Source organism: Aspergillus nidulans, chromosome VII, assembly GCF_000011425.1.
Source record: "Aspergillus nidulans FGSC A4 chromosome VII".
NCBI lineage: Eukaryota > Fungi > Ascomycota > Eurotiomycetes > Eurotiales > Aspergillaceae > Aspergillus > Aspergillus nidulans.
This window is the reverse complement of record NC_066263.1, coordinates 4,060,497-4,074,438: the sequence shown is the minus strand read 5'-3', so window position 1 is coordinate 4,074,438 and position 13,942 is coordinate 4,060,497. Positions and strand designations below refer to the sequence as shown.

Genomic DNA, 13,942 nt, shown 5'->3' with positions numbered 1-13,942 from the left:
ATTCTTTATCAAAAGCGAGAAGGATTGGCGTGAGCTAGCGGAGGTCTTTGAACTTCTTCAAGTTGCTGAGCATAGGGTATTGTCGCGGGGGAAATGTGAAGCTGCAGTGAAGAGCTACACTAGCTCGCCAAGACCGAATATGGCCAAATTGGCCGAAGGTTCCCTTAACTCGGCATTTTGCTCCGCAACCACATATTACATACAGTATATGCATTTTATGGAACCTCCCAGGTGGAGCCGATGTATATTGTTCATTCGTTTTTTATTCCTGGAATGACATAATTTTATACTCTTAAGCATCTCATATCAAATTTGGGATTCCGCCCCGAACTCTTGGACTACCCACGCACACCATTCGTCAAATGCAGTCCTCCATTCAGCTAACCGAGAAGCCTTCAGACCATTTCCTTTACCATCGATTCCCTGGAGCCACTCAGAATCCGTCTCGTCCTCAAAGGCTGCCCATCGAATGCTATCCTCTGCCATCGTTGCAAGCCCTGCAAGCCCTGTGTTCTCGAAGGCAGCTGTAACCTGGTAGAAGTCATGACTCAGCCCATTCTTCCCGTGCCCAAGGACGGCGGGGTCGTCGTTGTTCAGCGAAACAGCCACACCGCGCGCCTGTAATGCAGGCATCGGGTGCATCAGTATATTCGAAGTTAGGCGGAGTACTTCATGAGATATGGGGCACATCTCAATAAGGATGTTCTTGTCCTTGACGAGGTCGATCAGGAGGGGGTGTTTGTATAGCGAAAAGGCGTGCCCAATTCTCCGGGAGTTCAGCAATATGGCGTCCACCAGATTGCTGTCGGTATCATTGCCATCGCCTAGGCACTCACCGGCGTGGAGGAAGAAGGGTATTTGGAGCTGTTCATCGGCGCATTGTTGTTGAAACCATTTGCAGAGCGGGAGAAGATCAACCAGTGGACGGCCTGCATCTTCCTGTCCGACAAAGTCAAAGCCCGTGATGACAGAGGGGTATGCTTTTTTTGAATTCAAGCAATGAATCATGGACTCTTTGATTAAATCATCAGGGAAACTTCGTATGGCCGTCCAGATAATCTTTGCGCCCCAGAAACCCCTCCCTGTCGGAGAAGACATATAGGCATCCACTTCTTCCTGGAAGCATTGCAAGAAGTACAAGAAATCGGGCTCGGCCTCGTTCGAACCTTCTCGGTAAAAAGGGTTGGGAGCTAGACGCAACTCAACATATTTGATGCCGTCGTCGTGAAGCTGCTGTAAGAGCCTCGGTATACACCGTCGAAAAATCGGCTCCGTAAAGAACAACCCACCGATGGCAAGAAAGCATGAGCGAAATTTATCCCACACATCATCAATGCCATGATGATGCTCCAAAGCCTCTTCTTCATTGATAGTCATCCTCGAGACAGCCCACGCTTTAAAGGCTTCCACTCCCCCAGGATACATCTTAGCAGCGGCAGCAACCGGTACCAGTCGACCCGGAGTATATCCCGCCTGCCAGATACTGATCTCAGGCTCACTCCCATTCCGCGCATTTGCACCAGATCCAAGTCTGGGCCGGTACGAAAACTGAAATGGCTCCGACCACTTCCCTGCAGACCCCGTTCTCGGACACAGCGGCACTGGACTCGAGATATAATACCCAGGCAGTTCAATCGCCTGCTCAATCATCCAGTCGATATCAATCATAGCTTCCATGTGAGCATGCAGCAGGCAACCCTTCGGCATGGCACTAACAATCTTCCACAGCGCAGTCTTCTGCATCCGGTCCCTGGAGAGCGTAAAGGACATTCCCGGGAATGTGACATCCTTAAGATCGCGCTTCTCATTGCTCGTAGTTGTAGGACTCCAGATCGACTTCAGTTCCTTCTTGCGAATGTCTGCAAGTACTTTCGCGGCTGTTTTCGCGACCGGCGACATGCTCTGCTTGAAGGCGTAATCATGTCTGCTCGTCTTTTCCTGCTCGAGTAATGCACTCCTCTTGGAGAGGTGGTTTTCAATAATACCTTGTGCCATGCTGAAATCGCCGCTAATATATTGATGATGCCGTGTTGCTTCAAAAAGCCGTAGTTAAGAGACCCCGCGCAATATCGTACCTAACTACAACGAAAACTGAATTTTCTGCCAAGCCGATAGCATAGAAACGGATTGCAACGTCGGAAAGGTTCACCCAGCTCTAGACTTCCTTAGCGATAAGCAATGGAGCTATATATATAGGAATTGGGGGGATAATCGCTTATCAATCAACCCCGCCAGAATCCAAGGAGTCACCCGGCCTTGCGAGTTTGGCCCCAAACTGCTTTTTCTGGAGTTCGGAGCTTGCCGGGGCCAGATCTGACTCGGAGATTAACTTGGGATTGAGACTATGGGGCAAAAGGCAAAGAGATTAAAAGCGACCTCTGGTTTAAGACTAGTATTATGGTTCATTGGTCAGTCTAGGTTCGATATTGCATAAACGGGTTTGTGACTGTTACGTAGTAGGGTTACCGAAAACTGATATACTTCTGTTATATATTGGACCGCGATAGCTATCCACCTACACAATTGATATTGGGTCAAGCAATCTATTCACCCGGACATATATTGCTACAGACAGTATTTTAAGAAAATCAACGTTCCTCTAGAACCGAGAATTCTCCCAAGGTTCAGCTATCTTTCTTCGCTCGAGTTTGTTACTTTACTAGAGGTATGGCGATGGAAGGCCGACTATTCTAATTGAATACCCGAATGGCTTATCGCAAACCAAAGGCACTACAGAGGCTCAAGCAGGCTAATTCAGTAGGCACTGCAGACAGCAAACTATGATTCTGACGGAGTAGTTGTAATAGCACACATCACTGTCGGAATTGGTACGCATTGACTCGGCCCTATCTAGAGGTATCCTGGGCTCAAAGCGATTATGTCATCAAAGACAGGCCCATAATGGCGAGTTCTGTCCTTGCCATATTTGCAACAATTCCTTGTCCCCAAGGTACGCGCTGCAGAACAATTTGGGGATACAACACTGTCGAGGACCTTGTGGAGATCGACAGGGGCTAGATAAGCTTGTTCAACAAGCTTTCGATCCGGCGAACAAGTACTCCAATGCAGACGTTGTAGTTTTGTCTTAGGGCCAGGGATAGAAATAATCGAGCCGAGTATATGGCATTAGCTCTTCCTCAAGTATGAGGGCAGGCCAAAGTGAACACCACAGCAACATACGGAGGATCAGCAGGGGTGAGTGGGGACTCTGCAGCTGTTCATGCAGAAGCCTTCTAGAAAAATACTGCAGAAGACAAGGAACAGGAACGCATGCCTTAGTATCCGAGTGAGCCTGCCAATCCCCGAATCATGTTTGCTCGGCGGGTGAATTGGGATATCTGCTGCACTTCGGGTAAGTTGAACAGAGCTCAGAGATATGAATGTAGACTAGCGTTCGCGTTAGCTTTAGTAGTTGCCAGTGAGGAGGGTGCCCGTTCACCTGGATACTATGTCAAGACAGGAGAGCATGCCGACTGCAACTGTACCTCTGCAAGTCACAATTAAATTAGGGCATGCATTACTACGACGCTTGGCATCAGCTAAATCAAAAGCGCAAAGTAGTGTGCTAAGCAAATGCGATAACCGTCAATGAATATCCCTCATATCCAACGCACTGCCACCGACTTCAGACGGCCAAATCATGGCCAGTAAAGGATGATGCATCCATAAGGTGAGCCCAAAGCGGATATAAATCCTACCAAAGGACCGACTTCATTTCCAAAATCCCGTTACTCCTGGACTGGACAGAGCATGCTGAATCAAGCCATCCAGATTGGTGGAGTACCATGAGCTGCATCGCCTGATGTGAGATTCCATCAGATGTTGGAGGTCGAGTATTGTGCCAAAGGATTCCTGATCCAACCTTCCATGTATCGACTCCACTCGTGGCAGATTGCCCCGAGTCATTCTCCAAATGCGTTGGAGAGACGTACGAGGAACAAAGGCAGGGAATGGAAGCACGTGTAGGGGTATACCTGCGCAGGGATACTTGGCGCCAAGCAGCCCGCCGGACCGTGACCCCAACCCAAGCTTCATGGCAACCTTTAGCTACCGCACGTGGATGTCGTCTTCCCTTTTCATTCGTGTTGCCTGACCAGACCTCACAATGCGTCGCAATGCCAAGTCCTGCTAGACAGGGTCCGGAGATGTGTTTGTCATCACTGTCAGTGCTTGCGCCTGCAGGTGAATTATGGAAATTTCCTCTCCAGGAGACAGCCCGCAGCTGCCATGCGAGCACAATCTGTCGGACTCGCCCGCCTCTTGGTTCGCTCGGTCATAATAAATAGAGGAGACCGTCCCCCTGATTGAGATCTGTACCACCACTGCCGGTCTGAATCTGTTGACAGTGCTTCACGATCAGAATGAAGCCTACTTCTTTTGCCGGTGTGGCTTTATTTGCTTCTGGCGCTTTCGGCCAGTACTTCCAGCGTCTCGGAGGCTGCCCTTCCCTGGGTTGTGTCTTCCCTCCTGACCAGTGAGCTCCTCCTGCATGTTTCGCAATTGCGACAACATTGACAATTGAGCTTTTAGGGCCGATTTCCTCCCGGGGCAACACTTCGATATTCGTTTGGAGGTTCACTCTCCTGTCAACGGATCTGAGGCACGCGATGGTGTTCCCGACACCAACTTCAAGTTCACCGTTGGGAAGAAGGGTCAAGAAGGTGTCCCGGTAACCGAGTTCTTTGACATCGAGGATGCTGAGCTTGAGAACTGGCAGTTCAGCTGGTACGAAGGTACGGACACGCTTCCCGCACGGCCTGTTGCTGTTCCAGGCACTAATTGACTGCAGATCTGTTTGCTCAGGATGCTGAGACACCCTCTGTTGTCAACGTCACCTCGAAGGCCTACAGAAACCTCGCCTTATACGAACCGGGCGAGTATGAGGCTATCCTGACTTACTATGGCAAGGAACAGACCGTTGCGAATTGGCTCGTTCGTGATATCCCGAAGAAGCGCCGCGCTAAGAACGTTGTCCTCTTTGTTGGCGATGGGATGACCACCAACATGATTACTGCTGCTCGCCTGATTGCACACAAGAGCATTAACGGCAAATACCAGACCAAGCTGCAATTAGACAAGTTCCCTGTCCTCGGTCACCAGATGACCCATTCCATGGACTCCTTCATCACCGACTCTGCAAACTCCGCCGCTGCTTTGTACGGCGGCCACAAGACCACCGTCAATTGTCTCGGCGTCTATGCGGACTCGTCCGAGGACCCCTTCGATGATCCCAAGTTCGAGCTTCTTCCTGAGATCTTCCGTCGCCAGCATAACGGTGGTATTGGCATTGTCTCTACTGCTTTCCTTGCTGATGCCACCCCTGGTGCTATGACGTCCCACACCCGTCTCCGTAGTGAATACGACCACGTTATCAGCACCTTCCTCGAGGGTATTACCAACCACACTTGGACTGAGTTCGATGGCCCCGACGTTCTCTTCGGTGCTGGTGCTGAGAACTTCCTCACAAGTGAGGATGCCCCTCGTGACTACTACAAGTTATTCACCGAAAAGGGTTACAGCCTGAGCCTGAACAAGACTTCGCTCGAATCTGTGTCCAACGAGGACAGGGCCCTTGGAGTTTTCTCTCTCTCTAACTTGCCCACTTGGCTTGACCGCAATGTGTACCAGGACAATCTCAAGGAGCTGGCCAATCATCCCGATGGCTCGGGACGTGATGCCGAGGATCTTCCTGGACTCAAGGATATGACCGTCAAGGCCATCGACATTCTGGACACCCGTCACAGCAAAGAGGGCTGGTTCTTGATGGCTGAAGCCGCCAGCATTGACAAGCAGATGCACAGTCTCGATTACGACCGCTCACTTGGTGAGCTCCTTGAGCTTGACGACACAGTCCGCGCTACCATCGAAAGGCTGGACAAGCTCGGTATTCTTGAAGACACCCTCGTCCTTGTCACTGCTGACCACGGCCATGGATTTGATGTCACTGGCTCCGTCGACACCGTCTACCTTGAGCAACAGGAGGATGACCGTGATAAGCGCCGGGCCGTCGGTGTCTACCAGAATTCCGGCCTTTCGCAGTACACTATTGGTGGTTCTAATGCTCTTCGATACTCAGAAGGCGTTCACTTCCCCGCCCGCTGGGATCCCCGCTACGCTATCCACGCAGGCACCGTCGCTTTCCCCGACCACCGCGAGAACTACAAGGTGCACAAGGACGGCCCTCGCACTCCCGCGGAGGAGGGCGGTGACGGCACTGTTTACGCCAGCTACAAGGACGCCGTCAGCGGCTTCCTGATTAACGGAACGCTTGCTCTCGATGCCGACCAGGGCGTTCACTCCTTGACCGACGTCCCCGTTTATGCTCGTGGCCCTTGCCAGGAGCTCTTCGGCGGTACCATCAACTCTATCGACATCTTCTTCAACATCGCCGAATGCCTGGGCCTGGCTGAGACCAAGCGTGGAAAGAGCAACGGCGGCGGGGGTCACCGCAATTCCAAGCAATAGCGACTGGTTTCATGACTATGCTTCATTCACCGCATTACTTCTGGCAGACTGTCGGGACTGTACATTATCTTCAATATACATATTGGTAACAATCAAACGTTCATATTGTCTCACCTCGTTCTCCTTTTCGAACAGCCATCGGATAACAAATGTTTCGGACAACTGCATGCTCAGATAGCGAAGTAACATCCTACACTATCAATAAAGGACGTAACGTAAGCACCTTGTTGCACCTTCATAGCTTGTCAAAAGAGATACTCGATCATAACACAACCGTCGCCCACAACCCGCCGCAACCCGGCCGCAACCCGCCAAGAAGCCCAGCATTCCAGAGCGGACGAAACCTTGGGCCAGCATCAAGCTGTCGAGGGACTTCCACGCAAGGCGGTACGGGGATGAGCACAATCTTTCAAGGTGGAAAAATGTAGCGACAATCCCCTGGATTGGGCTTGGGCGATGCCGATCGATGGCTGGGCTGGACTGGGCTGGGCCAAATGACGGGAGCCTGGCAGCACAGGCGATGGCAGAGGGTGGCACAAGAATCAGGATACGTAACTGTCGCTGATATCTCAGGATGCCATGTTTGCGTCAATGGGTGCTCGCATTCCTGCCTGCTTATCTATATACAAACGTACCTGAATTGATGGGGGGTGATATCATCGTGAGAGGAATGTACCTGGGCAGAGCTGACGTAGTCACATAGCCAGGCCAGCACCGGGAGTCCCAGGGGTATGGGACTCTGGGTGTGCCTAGTATTCTGCAAGAGTAAGGTAAGCTGCAGGGAACGTTCAAGGACAGAGTCTAAAAACCGTCTTCAGAAATATGTAGTTTACTAGTAACTAACTCAAGTTAACTCAAGTTAACCCAAGTTAAAACTGCCACTGAAATTAATAATCACGAGGCAATCCGCATCCCCGACGATCACTACTCAGAGGACTCCGTCCTGGCCACTGCTTCTTCTGTCAATCTTCAAGGGGCTGCTCCATCCATCTTCCGAACTCTCTCGGTTCTTCTCGCCTTCGCCTCTTTCCCTCCTTCTCTTCTCTTCCGTACTCCTGTCTCTCCTGTCTCTCCTTACTACGTACTACACTCTCTTTCTTTTCTTCATCGAAGATATTCTAAGAGAAAGGCAGCAAATTTCCCTTGGTCTCGACTCTTCGAAGCTAAAACCCCACTCTGGCCATTCGTGCTTAAATCGCACCCCTCCAATAAACGAATCACCCCTGACCGACTCCCGCGGCATCGCTGTTTCAGGCGGGACGTCTTGCGCTCTCTCTTGTCATCGCCCGTTGACCTCCTATTATTCGGTGGCCCTTTCTCGACCTCCTTTGTTTCTATCGTTTTTTTTCCTTGATAAGATCTTCTCCATCTCCAATCAACCCGCCCAGTCCGGTTGTGAATCGTCGCTGCCTTGCGCATTGCTGGCAAAATGAGCGCACCTCAACAAACGACTCTTTCGTACTATCCACCGGGCGTCTCGCTGGGCCCGCAAGGTGCGTCATCTACTTACTTTTTCTTGTTCTTGTCATCTTGCACCATCCAGTGTTATCCATTATCGCCACCAGCGATCTGTTTCATGTCGGGGGGCGGTGTTGTCCTGACACGCCGTTGCGACGGCTTTGATCCCTTTCATCTGTGGTGTATTAGGCTGGATCCATCGCCACGTCTGTCGGGGTTTGTTCTGGCATACTGACTTTAATCGTCTGTCTAGCCTCTCCCTCTCCTTCTCGCCAGCAGTTTCCTGTCAATCTAGGCTCCAACAACCCCTTTCGCACCCGTACTCTGTCTCCCTCTAGCTCTATCACCTCAGGAGGCCGACCTGAACGACCGAAGTCGACAAATCCTTTCCTTGATGATACAGAACCTATTTCCCCTCAATCAGCTCCAAGCAATTCCCTGATTGACCAACAAGACATGACGCAGAATACGCGCGACCTTTTCGTAAGTTCCCCGCGGTGTCCGAACCAAAGCAGACCTGACCGATTGTCCTCGGATAATAGGAGAACCTTTCGCTGAACCCGGCTCCGAAAACCAATGGAATGCGACCAGCACCCCCGCGGCCTGAGAAACCGTCGCAAAATGGGCCGTTGAAAAGTCGGCCACCCCGCCCCACGAGGGAACGCTCTGAAGGCGCATCGGATGACCCCTTTAACATCTTCGCAGATCCCCCGTCCAGACCTAAGCCTAGTGGATCCGGATCTCGATCTCGAGATAGAGAGAGACGACCTCGTCGAAACTCTGAATCATCCATCATGGAACGGAGGCCAAAGCTAATCGATGACGATGATGAGCGACGACGACGCGAAAGGCGCCGACGGGAGCGAGAACGCGAGGGTCGCCATAAGGATGGCAAGTCTAGTTCGCGAAGGGGCAACTACCAGCTCGATATCATTGATAAACTGGATGTCACTAGTATCTACGGGACTGGGAGTAAGAACGCAACACTTATCTCCTTTTGGAACTTAGGCACTGACAGGGACTCTAGTGTTCCATCATGATGGACCATTCGATGCGTGTAACCCCAACCGCAACCGCAAAGGCCAGCGCGCTGCCCCTATGCAGGCATTCCCAGAAAACTCGACAAACATGGCTCTCGGTGGTGCCGGTCCGAATAACGACAAAATAGATCTTGATCGTTTCCATGGCAGAATGGAGGAAGGATACAATGACTTTGCTTCTACTGGCATAGATCGAAGCAAAACGGAAGGCGGGTCATTTGATCCCACGTCGCGCATCGAACCAATTCACGGCGCAGTGACGATGGGCTTAGGCACCAGTACCTTCTTAGACGGAGCTCCTGCCAGTCGTGCGGCAATCCGTGAGAATCAGAATGAACAGAACGCTCTTAATGGCTCGGGCGGCTTGCAGCGGAAAAAGAGTCTTGCACAGAGAATCCGTGGTGGTATCAACCGCCCCAACCCTCGGGTCACATCTCCGCAGGCTGCATACGGGTCACCTCACGCTTCCACCTCCCCACGCAATGAGAAGAACCCATTCTTTCAGGATTATGATGATGCTTGGGATAAGAAAGGTGCTCGCATTAACTCGGAAGAACCACGTGCTGTTCCGGAAACTGGCCGGGTCCGCTCATCCAGCAGTCCTAAGCAAACGGTTTCTTCATTAGAACGACGGCATACTGATGATCGATCTAATGGGGTTGATGAAAACAAGAACGCAGGTGGAGGTGGTTTCATCAGTCGCATGAAGAGCTTGCGCAAACCGCCTCAACCAAAGAGACGTGTCACCGATGACTGAACCGTTAAATTATATTTCCTACGCTGCCAGATAACGTGTTTGTACCTGTCGTTGACAGAAAAAACCAAACGGGTTGAGTGCGTCCAGTCGGCACTCATGACATCAATCCCGTCGTTGATGCCGGTCGAGATATTTCTAAGGTGTGCTACTGTACGAACGCTACGTATCCAGTTCTACAGAACTACCATTCGCCTTGGAGCAATGCATTGAATGTACCTTACATGCGACTTATCATCTCGACGCAATCTGTTATCACAAATACCTAGCATGGCGGAAAACTGGTGGACACGGTGCAATGACATTTTGTCTTTTACTTCTGTTCTTTGCAGGCTTTCAAGAGCGCATTGAATCAAGGGATGGTTGGGCGTTTGATGATATCTGATTCGGTTCGACAGCTCGTGGTTGGAAATTGGTATGAGGCTGGCCTTATGTGTTTCTCACCTCTCTTCACTCCATCTTTTTTGTGCATTCCAGCTAGCTAGCTACCTCGAAATGATTGCACTGCGTTCATAGTACTTTATGTCCTTGTTTCGCCGTCAGTTCGCTTTGGCGTACTTAGATTGTCGACCATCTGCCTGATGCTGTCATCGTTCCTAGTAGCATGCCCACGACAGCCTGTGCAGCTCTATTTTCAACCAGCCTACAATGATAATACTAGTTATAAAGCCGTGGCCTTCAAACAGACTCCGAGTAATAGCAGAAATGCCTTTTTGTTAAATGCCCGAAAATAAACAATATACCTTGTTTTGGTTGGTTTGATAAATATCCCTAAACTCTAACCTAGTAACCGACCCATAACCCTAACTTTAACTCCATAAACCAATTCGGAATATTAATGGAGAGCAAAGATCATCAACATCAACGTCAGCATCAACATCCAACCCAGCACCCCAACATCATCAAACAGAAGAGGCGCAAGCGCAAACACGCAAATAGTGTATCGACCTTTCAATGAGTATCATATGTATGCATGGATGTATAAAAGAATTGCAATTCAGAACGCCAAAAATTACGAGGTCGGGTCAAAGGCGCCAGGCTTCAACAACTGGTTTGGCATAGCATGGCATCACACGGAATTAAAATTTACCTGGCTGCCTGAGGTCTCCTCTCGAAGGAAACAGGCGCCGGGATGCCAGCTCGTCGCTTTGACTGTGGTTTTGGGCGGGAAAGGGTGTATCTAAATTTTGACCGTTAGCTTTCTTCAATTATCGTGACGAGGTGCGATGACGTACTTGGCGAAAGCTCTTGAAAGAGCGCGCTTCGCGCTGACCTTCTGGCTGCCGATGAAGGAGTCCACGGTCACAGCGATCGCGCGGTCGATGTCCTGAGCGGAACAGTACTCCGAGAGACGCATCTTGCAGAATGCTTCTGCGATACGCATTATGGCTTCGAGGTGGCGGACCTGAATGGGTTAGTATTTTGTCATGTAGAATGTGGTTAAACGAAACACAGGACGTACTGTTATCGGGTAGGCGCCGGTAGCAAGAGACTCGCGACGCATGTCCGCGAAGAGACGCGCGACCTTGTCCTGATCGATCTGGTAGAGCTTAGGGCGGCAGTGTTCCCTCGCGTAGAGGATGTACTTCCGGAGAAGTTCCTGGGGAATCTCGCCTTCCTTCTCGTCGTCGTTGTCCCTAGCCGCGTTACGGGCTTCTATCTCGTCTGGGCGGAGCGGGAGACGAATTCCGTCGTCATCAATGCGGTATCCTTCCTCGTCTATCCGCTCTCCGTCGGCGTTAATGAGGTTCCCATGTTCATCACGCAGCGGCTTGGAGGGGTTCGCGCGGTGGTGAGACTCGATGACGAAGCTGGCAAGGCGCTCGTCTTCAGAGGGGTCGACAAGGTCGCGCACGACGCAGAGGATGTCGAAACGCGAAAGGATGGGTTCTGTGAGTTGAACGTTCTCAGAGAATGGGGCGCTGCTGTTGTAGCGGCCGCCGATGGGGTTTGCGGCAGCGACGACGGCGCAGCGGGCTTGGAGTGTTGTAACAATACCGGCCTTGGAAATGGAGATGGTTTGCTGTTCCATGGCTTCGTGAATCGATGTGCGGTCTTGATCGTTCATCTTGTCGAATTCGTCGATTAGGCAAGTGCCGCGGTCAGCAAGGACGAGGGCGCCTCCTTCAAGTGTCCATTCACTGGTCAAGGGATCGCGACGGACACTAGCTGTCAAACCTACCGCACTGGCTCCTTGACCTGTTGCGAAGACAGCACGATGGGCAGTCTTTTCGACATACTTAAGGATCTGGGATTTGGCGGTACCTGGGTCACCGAGGAGGAGGACGTTGATGTCTCCACGGATTGACATTTTTCCTTGTGTTTCTTTGCGGACGCCACCGAAGAGAGAGAGAGCAACGGCTGTCTTGACGTCTTGGTGGCCGTAGATACTAGGGGCGATTGAACGGATGATCTTCTCAACAATGTCCGGGTCCCGAGACAAGGCGCGGATTTCACGCTCATCTTCTTCTGTTAGTTGGAAACCAGCCTGCTGGTCGTGGGACTTGATAACGTGGTTGGCCTCGATGATCGTTGCGAAGACTGGGAACCCGTTCTTGTTATTAAGCTGCGCGTCGTAGCTGTTGCGGTAAATACCGGTGATCTCGATCTCGTCTCCAGGCTTGGCTGAGTCGATGAGGTCTGCAAGGAGGATCACTTCTCGCTGTCTGGGAAGTCGACCGGCGGGGACCGAACCGGGGGACTCTTGCAGAGTTAATTTCTGGTAATTGCGGTACACTGTCTTCTCTGAGCTGACAGTGAATGGGCCTCTAGATTGACAGTTCTGACACATTGTGACCTTCACTTCAGAGCTGCTCTCCTGCTGGTAAGGGCCCAACGTCATGTTACACTTTTGGCAGATGAACATCACATATTTAAGCTGTGGGAAGACACCCGTCCGGCGGGTGACGACTCCACTGACACGAACAAGACAGTTCAGGTGGGACTGGCGCAATTGGCGGAGGGTGTAAACAATGGGAAGATCAGTGATCCGGACGTGAATTTCATTGTGGATATCATGGTATTGAGGGTAGTGGAACAAGGTAACGTCCAGAGCAACCTGGTCAAAAACCTTGAGAACTTCTGTGGGCTCGTTGGCAAGGAAGTACCCAAGAACAGCCTTGGTGCTGCTCAAGTGTGTATATGAAACCTCGAGCGAGGCAGAGTTAACCTCACCAAGAGTCTTGATCTTGTTTCCGTAGACAGAGCTACCAGTGGGGTCAGTGAACTCCGTCAAAAAGGCCTTGAACTCTCGGTAAATAGAGCGCAGCACTTGAGGCTGTGTCACCCAGTCCGTGATATTAGATGATTTGATATCGACTAGCTCCTCCAGGGAAAGCTCTTCGAGGCCGTCGTCAGCCATTTCGATGTCATCGCGGTCCTCGTCGTAGGCGTGCCTGCGACGGCGTGGCTGTGCAGTCAAATCGATATCACCGTCCTCGTCATCTTGCAAGAAGGCTGCGGGCATTCGGCGGCGCCGAGCAAGTTCTCGATCTCTTCGATCCAGGCGAGCCTCCAACTCTCGTCGGGCACCAATGTCGATTTCTTCTTGCTCATCGTCGTCAATGTATCGTCCGCGGTAGCGGTCATCTTTTCCGCCCCGATAGTCGCGCTCGAATGTATCTCCGAAAAGGTCAATGCCATCCTCATCCTCTGCCATCTCCTCAATGTCATCAATGTCAAGTTCTGCTTCCTCATCTGGCTCGTCCTCGTCTTCGTCGAAGGGCAACATAGGAGGGGAAGAAGGGGGCGCTTATGTTTCAGTTAGCCTAACTGCGACATTTCCCTCTAATTGACCTTCCAGAACTTACGGCTTGAAGGGGGAACCACGGACGAAGCATCGTCATCAGGCTCTCTGGATCGCTTTCGCCGATTCAGATTTCCCAAACCGCGGTTTGCAGCCGATGTGCTCTGACGGAGCGGTGAACTTTTTTTTTTCTTCTTAGAAACTAGAATAAAGATGGAAATTAGGTCTGGGGCATACCTCATTGTGTGTGTACTTTGGTATTTGAAAGAATATGAGAGCTAGGTCTCGATGCTATGAGTTGGAACAAAACGTATTGTCGAGTTCTGGGTTTGCAAGAGACGAACAGCGAGGGTGCGAGTTTTGCTTGGCAACACGACCTGACGCGTTTTAGCGCGAGACACGCGTTTTCCAATTATACCAGATTTGGACATATAGCTTTTGACGCCTGGAGCCGGGACACTACGATTTCCCAACCACTCT

At 51.2% G+C, this 13,942-nt stretch overlaps 4 protein-coding genes across 4 annotated transcripts, besides 1 other annotated feature; 2 read left to right on the top strand and 2 right to left on the bottom strand.

Annotated features, from left to right (window-relative positions):
• Positions 1–13,942: part of a sequence feature (contig 1.42 328..99573(1)) that runs on past both edges of the window.
• Positions 307–1,995, bottom strand: ANIA_02494 (uncharacterized protein; the record flags this gene model as incomplete). Its single annotated transcript, XM_655006.1, has 1 exon — positions 307–1,995. One exon carries the CDS (start codon positions 1,993–1,995, stop codon positions 307–309), a length of 1,689 nt encoding a protein of 562 aa, XP_660098.1.
• On the top strand, positions 4,362–6,465 carry ANIA_02493 (alkaline phosphatase; the record flags this gene model as incomplete). Its single annotated transcript, XM_655005.1, has 3 exons — positions 4,362–4,474; positions 4,531–4,733; positions 4,790–6,465. The coding sequence occupies 3 exons, from the start codon at positions 4,362–4,364 to the stop codon at positions 6,463–6,465; spliced, it is 1,992 nt and encodes a 663-aa protein (XP_660097.1).
• ANIA_02492 (Pal1 family protein) lies at positions 7,543–10,233 on the top strand. Its single transcript, XM_655004.2, has 4 exons — positions 7,543–7,958; positions 8,177–8,406; positions 8,466–8,895; positions 8,951–10,233. The coding sequence occupies exons 1-4, from the start codon at positions 7,895–7,897 to the stop codon at positions 9,718–9,720; spliced, it is 1,494 nt and encodes a 497-aa protein (XP_660096.1). The 5' UTR covers positions 7,543–7,894; the 3' UTR covers positions 9,721–10,233.
• ANIA_02491 (MCM DNA helicase complex subunit MCM2) lies at positions 10,450–13,767 on the bottom strand. Its single transcript, XM_655003.2, has 5 exons — positions 13,700–13,767; positions 13,527–13,642; positions 11,180–13,467; positions 10,953–11,122; positions 10,450–10,897 (listed from the first exon to the last, which is right to left on the bottom strand). The coding sequence occupies exons 1-5, from the start codon at positions 13,702–13,704 to the stop codon at positions 10,804–10,806; spliced, it is 2,673 nt and encodes an 890-aa protein (XP_660095.2). The 5' UTR covers positions 13,705–13,767; the 3' UTR covers positions 10,450–10,803.